Here is a 15060-nt window from a genome sequence, read left to right on the forward strand (position 1 = left end):
GACCTCAAAAGTGGCCTCCTGATGGGGTTTAATCATTGTTGTGGACTTACAACATCCAATTTAGCTGTTTTTTCTATTTTTTTAAAGGCTCAACCCTAACCCTCAACCATAACCTCAGTCCTTACCCTAGCTTCATGTCCACATCCTGGTTCCATCCTAACCCTAGCAATAACCCTAATCCTAACTCTAGCAATAACCATAAACCTAACTCTAGCAATAACCCTAATCCTAACCCTAGCAATAACCCTAAACCTAACTCTAGCAATAACCCTAATCCTAACTCAGCTTCATGTCCACATCCCGGTTCCACCCTAACCCTTAACCCTAAGACTAGCTTCATGTCCAAATCTCGGTGAGTAAAACCAATACTTGTTACAGTGCACTTATAAGAATAATTACACAGTAATAACAACACCGTGGGCTCTATTTTCAGATGGCAATTTCGCTATGTAAAAACTGGCGCACTGCTATTTTCCATCCCTTACACCAGGTTCAGCAATGGACCTGTCTAATATCAGCTCGCTTCCGCTGAGGGGGAAGGGGAGGGTGGCAATATTTGATGTGTGTCCATATAAACAAGCACAAAAGTGATCATTTCATGCAGCGCTAAAGGGAAGTTTTAGGAACCACCAAAAGCAGATCTTAACTGTAACGCAGTTGATAATGACATGGATTTCGAGAGCGGAAGCGCAGCCTATCCAGCTGTGTGCTCATGGAATGAGAGTTGTGCCTTTTGGAATGGTTTCCCCCCATTTCATTTGATTTAAAAAACCAAGCCTAGCCTTAATCAAGGCTAGTTTAGCAGCTTTGCACAGTGCGTATTTTCATCCTGGCCATGCATTAGCAAAGTAGCCTATGAATAAAGAGTTTTTTTTATGGTCTACTGAGAGTGGCTTGAAATATTTTGGAGGTTTTTGCCCTCGTGCTTTTTCATGATTCACAATTCACATACCTGCATATTTCATTTTGCTTGTTCAAGTAGCCTATACATCCCCGTTGTCAAAGAGCGCCCCTCGTCCGATTACCAAATACGTGCCTCACCCATAGGCAATAATACAATTGACAGAAGCCATGTATTTTGTATAGACGTGTGAATGTTATGCATAGAGAGATTTACTCCTAGGTGTGTGCACAGTGCCGTGGAACTAGAGATGGGATTTTTGATATCATGCTTTTTACCCCATCCGATTTATAAATATTGCAAGCCTCCCCTCTTCTGAATGAACCTCTAAAACTCTTAGCTATTTGATATTGAATTTTAGGACCCCTTTAGGTATAAAAAAATATGGGCATCGAATTACAACACATTTGTAAATGCTAAAAAAAAGACAGTCAAAAAATGTATCATTAGGAATAAGGTTTTGACTGTTTATCATATATCTATGAGATATAAGAAAGCTCAGGAAATATTTTTGTTTTTTGTACACATTTTTAACCCATTATTTCTGTTAGTCTGAAACTACCTCCATACTTCCATTTGTTTGTATGGGTTACCTTCAGATGACTCCCATTCAGTGGCAGTTCTAGACCATTTCAACTGGGGGGGGCCAAGCTGGGGCCAGTTGTACTGTTAGAGGGGGCAGTTACATTAGACACCCCCCCCCCCGAACCACGAACCACCCCTGCTCTCATTGCAGATGCGGAAGGCCGACATAAGCGGATGAGATGGATTGAGATGCAGCCCATACAAAACACCTGATATCTCTAGCTTAAACTGACGGATTTTTATGGGGATTTTTTTATTATGTTATTTAGATTGAAGCACGGATGCGTCAATAGACTTTTAAGGATTAATGAAGGCAGTTTTTTTGTCTTGCCCAATGCATTCACCAAATAGCAGCCTATCACCAAATAGCAGCCTATCAATAAAGGGTTTGGCTCATGAGACTGATTTGAAATAAATATTAATCACCAAAGCTTGATTAAAAGAGTTTGGGAGCAGCAAAACAGTGTGCTCCCATTGTTATTTTGGATGTGCGTAAAAGCATCCATAGTCTACATTAATATTATATGCCCACAGCGAGAAAGTATGGTGCCTGTAACTGTATTTAGACATAGCCTATTTAAAACAACTTTTTGTTTAGTTTTAATTCAAATTTTATTCAAATTATTCATTCTCTTTTTAATTAATTTAATCTTGCTTATTGACAACTTCTGGCTTCTCCATGGCTCAGACATGACAGACATAATGCAATTTAAAGAAGCCCTAGTCCCTATATCAGTGTGAATGCTTTGTTTAACAATATATTTCTATATTGAAGCCATGCAATTAGGCTTCTTACAATGTGGACTGCAAACACGTTCCAAGATATTTAGCAAAGATAGGATATGCCTACATACATCTCGTTATTTTGTTTCTGTAGGCTATTTAACAAACTAGTCCATAATGGACTAACATTTGATTTGGAGTTACATTTACATTTTAATCATTTAGCAGACACTCTTATCCAGAGCAACTTACAGTAGTGAATGCATACATTTCATTTCATGCATTTTATTATTATTATTATCTTTTTTTGTACTGGCCCCCCATGGGAATCGAACCCATAACCCTGGCATTGCACACACCATGCTGGCGTTGCAAACACCATGCTCTACCAACTGAGCCACAGGGAACAGAGTTGACCATATATTTAGCCATGCATGGAGCATGTTCTGATTGGCCAGTGAGGGGTCAAGCCTCGACACACCTACAACTTGTTTACTCCTCAATACCCAGCCCTTTCGCGCCACTGCCAGCTACTGCACCAATAATTCCATTTGTGAAAATAGCAAAAATATTTCTGACACATCCCCAACCTCTACAGCCAGCGCTAAGATTGACCATTACATAAGTTTTGTTAAAATAGATCCCTTATATTTTTATATGTGACCATTGGAGGTAATAGTCTAAACTACCAAAATTCTAGTGAAGTATTTCCTATAAAATATAGGCTATGAAAAACACTGACAGTAAGTAGCCTAATAGTGGCACCGTTAAAGCTAGTCTGTGGTTGGTACATCCATTTTTGGACTTTTAAATGAATGAAATATAGCCATTGATTATGTAATAATATAAATGCCTCATTAGCTTAGGTCAACTGTCTTACCCCATTACAACCAAAAATATAAGATTGTTTTACTCCACTGTTTGTAAACAATGTACCCTAATTGTACACAAAAACTGTAAAGCTTAGAAAATAATGTGGGTTGGGAAAAATAAAAATTGCTCGCCCTACAGATGTCTATATCGGTCCACTAATACAGTACTTTTGTGAGAAACTAAAAACATTTTTTTATTTTATTATTCATATTTTTTTGTAATTCAGATTTTTCAGGGGGTGCTGCTCCACCCTCAGCACCCCTACTTTCCGCGGCTATTTCTATATTGGTTTAAAAGAATCGGGAAAGTCAATTTGTGAAGTTCCATTTTGAGACCTTTCTGAATTCTCTAGGCCTATTAGCCATCGTTAGCTCTATTCCCAGAAGGTTCTGTGGAAGGAAGGTGTCCTAGAAAGGCCAGAAAGATGTACAAAGACTCCAGGCACCTCAGCCATGGACTGTTCTTTCTGCAAGCGGGACCGGAGCATCAGGTCTACGACTAACAGGCACCAAGACAGCTTATATCCCGAAGAAATAAGACCTATCTGCACTGACGGCATACTCACAGGTATCCACCCACCCATTCACACATACAGACACTCTTGCACACACACACTCACACTCACATGCTGACGTCCACACACACACACACACACACACACACACACACACACACACACACACACACCTCACCATATCTGCTGCTAATATTTATTATTATTGTTATTATTATTATACTTTATCCTGCTGCTAACAGTCACCTTTTTTTTTTACCTCTGCTTACATGTATATAGCCTATTTACCTCACTACTCCAGTATCCCTGCACATTGAAACTATGGTACTGACCTTGCATGTACAGTATAGAAATGTTTTTTTAAACTTTATATCATTTCCTCTTACCTTGATATTCAATAGATTTCTGGGCTGCCAGTAAGCATTTCTCTGTACTGTTTTACACTTGTATTCTGTGCAGGTGTCAATAAACTTTCATTTGATTTTCTATTAAACAAACAAATATAATGTGTAAGATTTGTTTTTGTTGTTTGTTTGTTTTACATCATTCTGAGGTGATCTTGTTTTATGGGATGTAATAATGTCCCATATTTGCTTCGTTTAAAAGGCAGGCATATATTATACAGTGCCTTTTTGAAAGAAATCAGACCCCTTGACTTTTTCCACATTTTGTTACGTTACAGCCTCATTCTAAAATTGATTAAATTGTTTTTCCCCCCTCATTAATCTACACACAATACCCCATAATGATGAAGCAAAAACAGGTTTTTAGACATGTTTGTAAATTTATATTTTTTTTAAACTGAAATATTACATTTACATAAGTATTCAGACCCTTTACTCAGTACTTTGTTGAAGCACCTTTGGCAACGATTACAGCTTCGAGTCTTCTTGGGTATGACACAAAATGCTTGGCACACCTATATTTAGGGAGTTTCTCCCATTATTTTCTATAGATCCTATCAAGCTCTGTCAGGTTGCATGGGGAGCATTACTGCACAGCTATTTTCAGGTCTCTCCAGAGATGTTCAATCGGGTTCAAGTCCGGGCTCTGGCTGGGCCACTCAAGGACATTCAGAGACCTGTCCTGAAGTCACTCCTGTGTCTTGGCTGTGTGCTTAGGGTCGTTGTCCTGTTGGAAGGTGAACCTTGGTCCTAGTCTGATGTCCTGAGCGCTCTGGAATAGGTTTTCATCAAGGATCTTCTCTGGTCTCATTAGACCAGAGAATCTTGTTTCTTATGTCTGAGAGTCTTTAGGTGCTTTTTGGCAAACATGTGCCTTTTAAAGAAGAGTTGCTTCCGTCTGGCCACTACCATAAAGGCCTGTTTGGCGGAGTGCTGCAGAGATAGTTGTCACCTCCCTGACCAAGGCCCTTCTCCCCCAATTGCTCAGTTTAGCCAGGTGGCCAGCTCTAGGAAGAGTCTTGATGGTTCCAAACTTCTTCCATTTAAGAATGATGGAGGCCACTGTGTTCTTGGGGACCTTCAATGCTGCAGAAATGTTTTGGTACCCTTCCCCAGATCTGTGCCTCGACACTATCGTGTCTCAGAGCTCTACGGATAATTCCTTCGACCTCATGGCTTGGTTTTTGCTCTGACATGCACTGTCAACTGTGGGACCTTATATAGACAGGTGTGTGCCTTTCCAAATCATGTCCAATCAATTGAATTTACCACAGGTGGACTACAATCAAGTTGTAGAAACATCTCAATGATGATCAATGGAAACAGGATGCACCTGAGCTCAATTTCGAGTCTCATATCAAAGGGTCTGAATACTTATGTAAATAAGGTATTTCTGTTTAATTTTTAAAAATAAATGTACAAACATTTCTAGAAACCTGTTTTCACTTTGTCATTATGGGGTATTGTGTGTAGATTGATGAGGAAAAATATGAATTTAATCCATTTTAGAATAAGGCCCTGAAAGTTGGGCGAGGTGAGCTGAAGGCCTATTAGCTAGCTATATGATTTTAAGACATGAAAATGACATGAAATTCAAATAGGCCTACATGTATTTTGTAATAAATGTACACAAAAACATGTCAAAGACATAAGGCCTTATATTTTGAAGGAATTCAAATGAAGAATTTCACAACAATGCTCTACAACAAAGCTTTCTTAGTGTCCAACGAGCTTTCTCTGCCCTTAACATGATTCTGAATACCTCCTAAACAAAGGTCATGTGGTTTGCTAAGAAGAATGCCCCGCTCCCCACTGGTGTGATTACTACCTCTGAGGGTAGTAAATCTAGACTTGGTTTCCTCTATCTTAATCGTTCCTCTTTCACCCCAGCTGCCAAACTAACCCTGATTCAGATGACCATCCTATCCATGCTAGATTTTGGAGACGTAATTTATATATCGGCAGGTAAGGGTGCTCTCGGCTAGATGTTCTTTACCATTCGGCCGTCAGACTTGCCACCAATGCTCCTTGTAGGACACATCACTGCACTCTATACTTTTCTGTAAACTGGTCATCTCTGTATACCCGTCGCAAGACCCACTGGTTGATGCTTATTTATAAAACCCTCTTAGGTCTCACTCCCCCCCATCTGAAATATATACTGCAGCCCTCATCCTCCACATACAACACCCGTTCTGCCAGTCACATTCTGTTGAAGGTCCCCAAAGCACACACATCCCTGGGTCGCTCCTCTTTTCAGTTCGCTGCAGCTAGCGACTGGAACGAGCAGCAACAAACACTCAAACTGGACAGTTTTATCTCAATCTCTTCAATCAAAGACTCAATCATGGACACTCTTACTGCCAGTTGTGGCTGCTTTGTGTGATGTATTGTTGTCTCTACCTTCTTGCCTTTTGTGCTGTTGTCTGTGCCTAACAATGTTTGTACCCTATTTTGTGCTGCTACCATGTTGTCCTGCTGCCATGTTGTGTTGCTACCATGTTGTTGTCATGTTGTGTTGCTACCATGCTGTGTTGTCATGTGTTGCTGCCATGCTATGTTGTCATCTTAGGTCTCTCTTTATGTAGTGTTGTGTTGTCTCTCTTGTCGTGATGTGTGTTTTGTCCTATATTTTAATTTATTTTTACTCCCAGCTCCCATCCCTGCAGGAGGCCTTTTGCCTTTTGGTAGGCCGTCATTGTAAATAAGAATTTGTTCTTAACTGACCTGCCTGGTTAAATTAAAAAATATTATAGATGTGACATACTCCTCCTAATTTATGCAATTTGTGGCTTTAGAGTAGGGTGAGCATTGGTTAATGGAACACCTGGCAAATTGGGACACTTAAGCTTTGTAATTGATATCTTTAAATGTGGGCAATAACATAACGCCTGTGTGTTAGTGAGGAAGTATGTGATGATAAAAAATATGGGTATGGCGGCATCGTTGTGGGCGTGGCATCCCGTGTAATGACAAGTGTCTCAAGGCATAATGGTAAGTAAATTGGGTTCTGAGGTAAATAATGTTAAGGTTATAAAAAAAACTCAGAAAGGATTTTCAGTGTCTCGGGATGTAATTGTAAATCAAAATGACTGTAAATGGTTTTCTTACTACTCTCACTTTTTAGAATAGTGATATTGTGACAGTGTGCCAGTATGCCAATCTCCTACAGTCAAACTGGGACACTCCTCTAGGCCATTTTAATGCAGAACAAATATTTCCGGGGATTATGAAATACATGTTTTCTTAACAGAAATCAAATTTCTAAATACGATCAAATGTTCAATTTCATTTTCCTCAAAATCTGCAAATCAGCTAGCTTGCTAAAAAAAACATGAAACATCCTAGCAAGCTATATTCATATCTAGAAAGGTATATGGTGACAAAAAAAGTTTCTTTTGCTGTATTTGACTCTGGTGACAATAAAACAGTCATTGAAATGTTTGATAGGTAAGGTCTTTCTGGTTTCGTTCTACAAAATGTCCATTAGAGTGTGATGTTGAGAATGTTGAGCTGATAGGCCTAGATGAAGTTCATTTAATTTGATGAATAGGCTATACAATTACATATAGGCTGCATCATATAATTATAATCAAGTATGATGATGATAATGATGATAATAATGATAATAATAATAAATGATCCTTCTTAATGTTCCACAAAAATACATAATGTTTTAATACATTTCATTTGTATGAATAACATTTTGAAATTACGCATATACTCTTTAATGTATTATTCTTTACAAGAAAGATTTGTGTCCCACTTTGCCAATCAAGGTGTCGCAATTTGCCAGTGTTGACTTAAAACATTTGGGCTCAGGACAGTTTGTGTTTCAAGAGTCATCTGTGTTTAATATTATAATTTTCCATGTATAGTGTAGTAGAGTTCATAAAGCTATTTAGAATGGTATCATGTTGGGGGTTAAGACAATGTAATGCTTCTGAGTAAGGTGTTCCGGAAAACGAATTTTCAGAAAGTGTCCCACTTTACCAATACTCACCCTATACACCCGGCTTTACCCAATTTAATCTGACTGTGAATGGCTGAAAAGGGATTGGAGAACCATGGTGCTGTAGCTAAATGTTTGTTTATTCTATTGTTATTGGGGACTGGGAGGCTGTGTATTCATGTCCTCGGCAAATACTGTACAGCTGTATGTAAATAAGACAGCACGAACTGCACATGGCCGAGGAACGAGCGATACGGGCCAATCGCTGGCGTTCCTGCATCCTTCCCCGTAGCAACAAGATTACACATTCCGAATTCCTCCTGCATAGGCTACGCACTGAACAAAGGTAGTCCTATACGGTGACGTGCCTCTCTTGTATGCTACTGTAGGCCAGGATAGGATACTATTCGAAATACGTTTCCATGCAATTGCTAAGATTATTATATCGAATCATCAGTGACGTGCGTGAGCATGACGCTAGTTGGCATTTATTGGGACGACTCATGTAGGCAGCTCTGCATTGTGGTCACTAGCTGGCACAGTCACAAAGGCATAGAATCGGATTATTTCACCTAACCCTAACCTTAACCACACTGCTAACCGTAGTGCCTAACCCTAACCTTAAATTAAGACTAAAAAGTACATTTTTGTTTTAATGAATTTTGACGGAATAGCCAATTTTGACTTGCAGCTGGCCCATCAAGTGGAAATCGCTCAGATCTGCCCCCAGGGCAAGATTCATGACAATAAACGTCAACCTGCTATGACGATATCATTATTACAGGTCTAGTCAGAAGCCTAATATGGAGCAAGTTTTGCCCACGATTAACATTCCAGAGGTGGTTAGTCATTATATTCATAACTTTTGTTTCTCAAAAGGTGCTGCTCTCATCTCTTTGAGATTAGCATGAATGTTCAAACAAGTTTCTATATTATTATAATAACCCTTACCTACTGGGGCTGAATTCACATGTCTAATGTAGCTTAAAATATGGCTCATAAACACATCTTGAGGGGCCATGCAGCGCATTGCTTTTTTGATTAGGCTACATGTTCAAAACAACATTGTGGATCATTGTCTAGTTGTAACAGAATGATCTCATTTAAATAAACGGGATTAGTTTGAACAGGTTGACGAGTCTATAGGCTATATTGTGCGTGGCCATGGCGCCTTTTTAAGACGTGTTATTCTTCATATGCCTCAGTGGAGATAGGTATTCCGTTAGTTTAAAAGCGCCACATTTGTGATTCCGTTTAATTATGCCGCTGCTGAATTGTGCGTCTGAGCCGCCAGTAATGGGGTAAGTCAGGCAGGTCACGTCAAAGAATAGGACCGAAATCAATTCTCCAGCTTTATGCAAATAGGGTGTCACAGAGGTCAGGGCGGGCGCGTGGCTTGTGCCTCCAAAGGCACACGCTTCAAACTTCCAATTCCAACAAAGACGGAAAGTAAAAGAATTGGGAATGTCCCCCTTCCACCCCCAACACATATACAAATACACGCCCCTCGCCCCTCCATACCGCAATCCTTCTCGCGCTCTAACTTTTTTTTGTCTCCTATCCAGAAAGGACGAAAAAAAAATCCAATAACAATCAACGCTCCCCGGAGACAACAGACCGGTTGGGCGACACTGCACAACGGCTGGGGGATGTGTGTGTTCGTGCGTGCATGCGTGCGTGCGTGCGTTTGTGGGTGTGCGCCTTGAGCATATTCCAAATTAGTTTGCTGCGGAGGACAAGATAATGTCTGTTTCTGCATGGGACATGCTTGTTTTTCACAACAATATTATCTGATGTCTATTTTAAATCATTGATGACAAGTTATAGGGTAAAGAAAAGTAGACCTATAAGAAAACAGGTAAAAATGTATTATTTTGCCTGAGTTGACAGGCCTAATATCTCTATCAAAACAGGAAATGGGGATGTTGCAATAACATATCCTATTGCCTTTTATTTCAAGAATTTATAGAATTGCGACAATATGCATACACAAAATGTTGGTGTTAAGCCCAAAAGAGGCTACAAAACATTAATTAATGCAACTGACTTCTTAGATTGATGTGCATTGTTTAAGAGCCAACATTACCTCTCCATAGTTTCCAGGAAGATGTTTGGTCTGTGACCGTTACCGTTGATTGATTTCAACCGTTTTGTTGGCCTTTACAATATAACCCTGATGCAGATAGCCCTGCTGCTATTCCAAATGTATCACTAATAATATTTAGTTTTAGAAGGGTGGGGGTTGGGTGAGTCTGTATATGTGATGTGTTTTTGCGCCAGATTGTGTGCATGTGATGGAAATTGTTAATTTCGCTGACAGTGACACGACAGACTGTTTCTATTGTTGAGTCGAGACGTTTGATAGTGGGAGTATTGGTTCTGGGCAGTTTGCCACAACGATGAAGCAGAGTTGATGACGCCTATTAAAATAATTAGGATCCCCTTCACACCAGGGACTGAACAAATCATATGTTATTTTGTGTGTGCTTTTTCTTCTCATAATGTTGAATCACACATTTTTTTTTAATGAAATTAACATGTTCAAAGAGTTGAATGCCCCTGGACGCCTAAGTGTAGTCTATAAGAGGCTAAGGTGCGTTTGAGCAGAGCATTGAACACTGATCTGCATAGATTCACTGGTGCTGTGCCTCATCTGCTCTGAGTCTTTGCCCCCAAACTGACACAAACCTGACTCCCGCAGGCACTTTTCCCCTCCTTTTGATTCGTGCGTTTCGATGAATGGACGGACGGCTGTGGCACGTGTGTGTTGAATAGAGTCTCAGAGGACATGGGAAGATAAAGGCTGGATAAGTGTGGTATGGCTCTGTGTAATCTACATAATGGCTAGGAACCGTCAAGGACGGGGCAAGTGGTCGGGGTGGGTGTGGGGCGGGGGAAGACAGGGGCCTAGGCAATGGGGGAGGCTGACATCTGCCGCTGTGCTCCTCAGAGACTCCCGGTGGATCATGTTGCCGGGCCTTTCTATTGACGGCTGGACTGCTGCCATCTGCGTCCTAACTGACGCACAATGACAGCTTGGGGCCTTTATAAAGACCGAGACAAACGACAGAGGGCCAGTGTGGACAAGTACCGCAGAGAGAACAGGACGCATTACGATTACGCACGCCTCTTTACAATCCCTGGCCTCGACTTTAACAGTGAAAACGTATTGAGGTTGAAGATAACGCGTCGTGTGTGCTTCCTGACAGTCACCATGCCAAAGGGTTTCCTTATAAAACGTTCTAAAAAGGCTGGTCCTGTTTCATACAGGATGCGCGAGGAGGACTTGGCGCTGGTCGCCAACGGTTCGCCGCTAGTCGAGAATGCCCCAGTTCATGCACAGCCCTCGGTGTGCCACAACTTTATCAGAGTTCCGAGCCGGGTTATTTTCGGTGGTATGTCAGAGTCTCACTGCGCGCCCTCGCTGAGCCCGACCCGACCGGACAGCGAGGGATATCAATACCCACCAGCGGACGCCGCTCATCAAATGCTCAGCTCTCTTTCTCCTGCTCCAGCAGATACCTTTCCCGAGGCAAATTTGGGAAGCTTCGCCATTGATGGCTCCCCAGTGTCGCCGTCTCTTCCGGAGATGACCACCAGACTGGACACCATGTGCGGGAATGCTAAATATGCAGCAGTGAAGCGACCTGCCTTCTCCAACGCCAGATCTCCCCATACTAATTCCAAAAAGCGCAAGTCCTCAAGCTCCCCAAACCAAGAGAAGAATGAGGTAACCACATCTCCCGTCCTCGGGTTGCGCATTACGGAGGAGGCAGAGGATGAGGTGAAGCAGCGCTCCAACACCAGTAGTCCGCTTGGAGAGTTCATCTGTCAGCTTTGCAAGGAGCGGTACGCGGACCCTCTAACTTTGGCCTTCCACAAGTGCTCTCGCATCGTCCGAGTCGAATATCGCTGCGACGAGTGTGACAAAGTTTTTAGTTGTCCCGCTAACCTGGCCTCCCACCGACGTTGGCACAAGCCAAAGGGTTTCCAAGTGGAGAGAGTCTCGTCGCAAAGAGAGGAGAGCCGGCCTCATACACCAACAGCCAGATTTACGCTCCCACCCTCCACGCCACCCTCAGACTCGGGCTCTGATGAAGAAATGATGTTCAGCTGCCCACAGTGCTCAAAGAAATTCAGAAAACAAGCGTACCTGAGGAAACACCTGGCCTTGCACAACAGGAAAGCAGCTAGTCATCCCCAGAATCAGACTCCGTCCTCTCCTTTGGCCATAGTCACAGACCAACCGCTCGAGTCCGGCCGGGAATCACCCCAGCCCTCCGCCAAATACGCAGGGACCGAGCGCATCACAAAGGTGACAGGAGAGGTGTTTCCGTGTCGATTTTGTGGGGATAATTTCTTCTCCTCCCCTGGCCTCACCAGACACATCAACAAGTATCACCCAACGGAGCACAGACAGGTGATCGTTTTGTCCCAAACTATTTAATGGCCTCAGGCTTTTGCTTCGGCATCAATGACTTCATTCCGTTTGGACAGAGTTATTGTAAACATTTGTTTCACCTCGCGAAGGGACAAACCTCTTTGTTGTGAAATCAGAAATGTTCCTCCTGAATAGTATAGTTTTGTGTAAATGTCTTCTTTTTTTTTATTTTTTTTTTACAAAAGTATATTTATCTATAATCGATTATTTATTTGATATTTATTGATTTGTTTATTTAATAATGTATTTGTTTATTTATTTATCTGCCCAGATTTGTATTAATCATGTTGCTTTTGACTGGGTTGATGTGAGCAATGACATTAAAACCAATTAAGCATTGCCTCAAATGACCTCTGTCCAAATTAATGTCATACTTTCCTTGAAACACAATACTATCATGCCAACTTCTTCCTGAAATAATAAAGTATAAATCTACTCTGCAATTGTGTATTTATTATATAAAATATCTTATTGTGTTTACTTTTTGTTAGGCTACATCCATTTCTGCAACATCTACTTTCCATACATGGCAACACCAAATCCCCAAATATGCCCTTTATTTAGAGTTGATGGATCAGGTCTACTTGTGATGTGATAGATAGACCATTGAAAAACATGGTCAATGCCATGTCCCCATTTGATATAGAATGGGCCCAACCGACAATCAATTTCCAACTTTATACATCGACCTTGACAGTGGTCATTAGGTTCAAGTTCAGGGGAAGCGGGGCAAGGTGCAATATGATAACGGTTAGTCTTTAGTTCAGCCTAGTCTTATAGACTAGAAACAACATAGTAAACGTAATCCTGGACACAAAAAATGTATATGATACTGTATCATACTAAATGGAGTGTCTCGTCATTACGAACAGAATAATACGAAATGCTCTGAGACCAGGTTGCAGCGTTTTACAGACAGAAGGGGCATTCTTATGGTAAAATTTTTTGGGCTATATATACGAAAATACACACGTTTTCATAAAACGTAGTGATTAGCCTATTATCCATTTGAAAATGTAGCCATATTACCATTTAAAAATATGTTGGAAATCTGGCACATGAGTAGGCCCTACTTTTTTAACGCTATTCCAAAATAAATGTAAATGGTTGAAACTGAAATGGCTTCTAATAAAAAGCCAGGGAAGAGTCCTTCATTCATTTTAGCCGCAAGAGATCCTCTCATATCAACTGAAAACAATTGTTGTTAAGCTACACTGGTATCATCCCGCACCCTTGTGGTACAAAATATTATTGCTGCTGCTTGCTTTTACGCCCCAGAAAAGGGAACTCCCCTCTCCTTGAGTAGCCTGGATACCAGTCTTTTTAGCTAACATTCCACTCCTTGCCACTCGCCAAAGGCAAAGACTACTCCTTGGGCAGAGTGGAGTAGAATTGAATGCATGGAATAGAAGGAATGGTCAAAGAAGTGTTGAGAATAAATAAATCCTTATGAAGCACTGATGTATTCCAGTGGCTTTCTGTACCATACCTCCATGCTGAAGGTTTCATCTTTTCCAGAGACAATTGGGTAAATGCTTAGCTACTTGTTTGTATTCATGAATATTTGACAGATGCCTTAATTACAAGTAAGTGTTTGTAATGAAACTGGTAAATGTTGTGAAGATAAAGTAGTAACGGCATGAAGTAATGTTCCCCTGGGAAAAGTCAAGTTCCTCTAAGTCTAACAATACAATATATAATTGTGCCGCCATCAGAAAGTGCTCAAGGTTCCCCACTATGACCCTTTTGGTGGCCATGGCATCAGTAGCATTAGAGGTTGTTACAATAAGAGATTACAGGTTTGATCATGTTTTCATGATACTCTGGTACTCTTCTCTGCGTGTGTGTGTGTGTGTGTGTGTTTAGCCTGGAGTGCAAGATGGAATGTCAACCATCACTAACATACAGGCAGTGACTGGAAAGGTCAAGACTCCCCATAACCCTGTGAGCACTCACTTAGCCAACATACTCACCTACAACATTTTACTTTTACATGGAAGAATGACTTCAGAATCCAGTACTTACAATCCACACCGTCATAAAACCTCTCACCCTGTTATGTTTGCATGTCTACTGCACGACCATCATCACTCATGATCTGTTATGCAGGCTCAACAAGCCAGTTCCTGCTTTCCAGGCAATCTATTTAATGGAATGTGTGCCGAAAGCTTGAAAATGCTTGTCTGGGGTCGACTCTACTTCAAAAACCCCTGATATGACCTGGTTGGTAGCTGTTTGCATTGGGGGCAGTCGCTAAACCCTCTCCAATGTTTTACAACAACAAGAGTGTCCCACTGTTTCACCTACTTTCTATTTTTCTCCTCTGCCCATCTTTCTCTCTCTTCCTCCGACTTTTTCATCATTATCATGAGCCTTGTTGACTTACTGCTGCCACTTATTGAGTCTGAGTAGGGAGCTCCAGTGTAGGCCAGGCATCCACAGTCTTCTGTATCCTCAAGATTTTCAAAGGGGTTTAGACCATCTGAGCATTCCGGGTATTGCATACCATCCGGTAGGATGCTGAGTGTCTTCCAGCTTTAACTCATTACTCAGACCGACCACCCCTGTTTGATTTCTCATCATAGCACTTCAATGGATGTAAATAACCTATAGTACATAACCTACAGTTGAAGTTGAAAGTTTACATACACCTTAGCCAAATACATT

At 41.2% G+C, this 15060-nt stretch overlaps 1 protein-coding gene across 1 annotated transcript; it reads left to right on the forward strand.

The window, feature by feature from the left end:
* The first annotated feature begins 10985 nt into the window (after positions 1–10985).
* Positions 10986–12833, forward strand: LOC106603028 (insulinoma-associated protein 1a). Its single transcript, XM_045716948.1, has one exon. The coding sequence runs from the start codon at positions 11167–11169 to the stop codon at positions 12397–12399; it is 1233 nt and encodes a 410-aa protein (XP_045572904.1). The 5' UTR covers positions 10986–11166; the 3' UTR covers positions 12400–12833.
* The last annotated feature ends 2227 nt before the right edge of the window (positions 12834–15060 follow it).

The sequence above is a fragment of the Salmo salar genome, chromosome ssa04, assembly GCF_905237065.1.
Source record: "Salmo salar chromosome ssa04, Ssal_v3.1, whole genome shotgun sequence".
In the NCBI taxonomy this organism is placed as follows: Eukaryota; Metazoa; Chordata; class Actinopteri; order Salmoniformes; family Salmonidae; genus Salmo; species Salmo salar.

Coding starts and splice junctions, on each gene's coding strand:
- LOC106603028 (XM_045716948.1), top strand. CDS start 11,167: ATGCCAAAGGGTTTCCTTATAAAACGTTCTAAAAAGGCTGGTCCTGTT.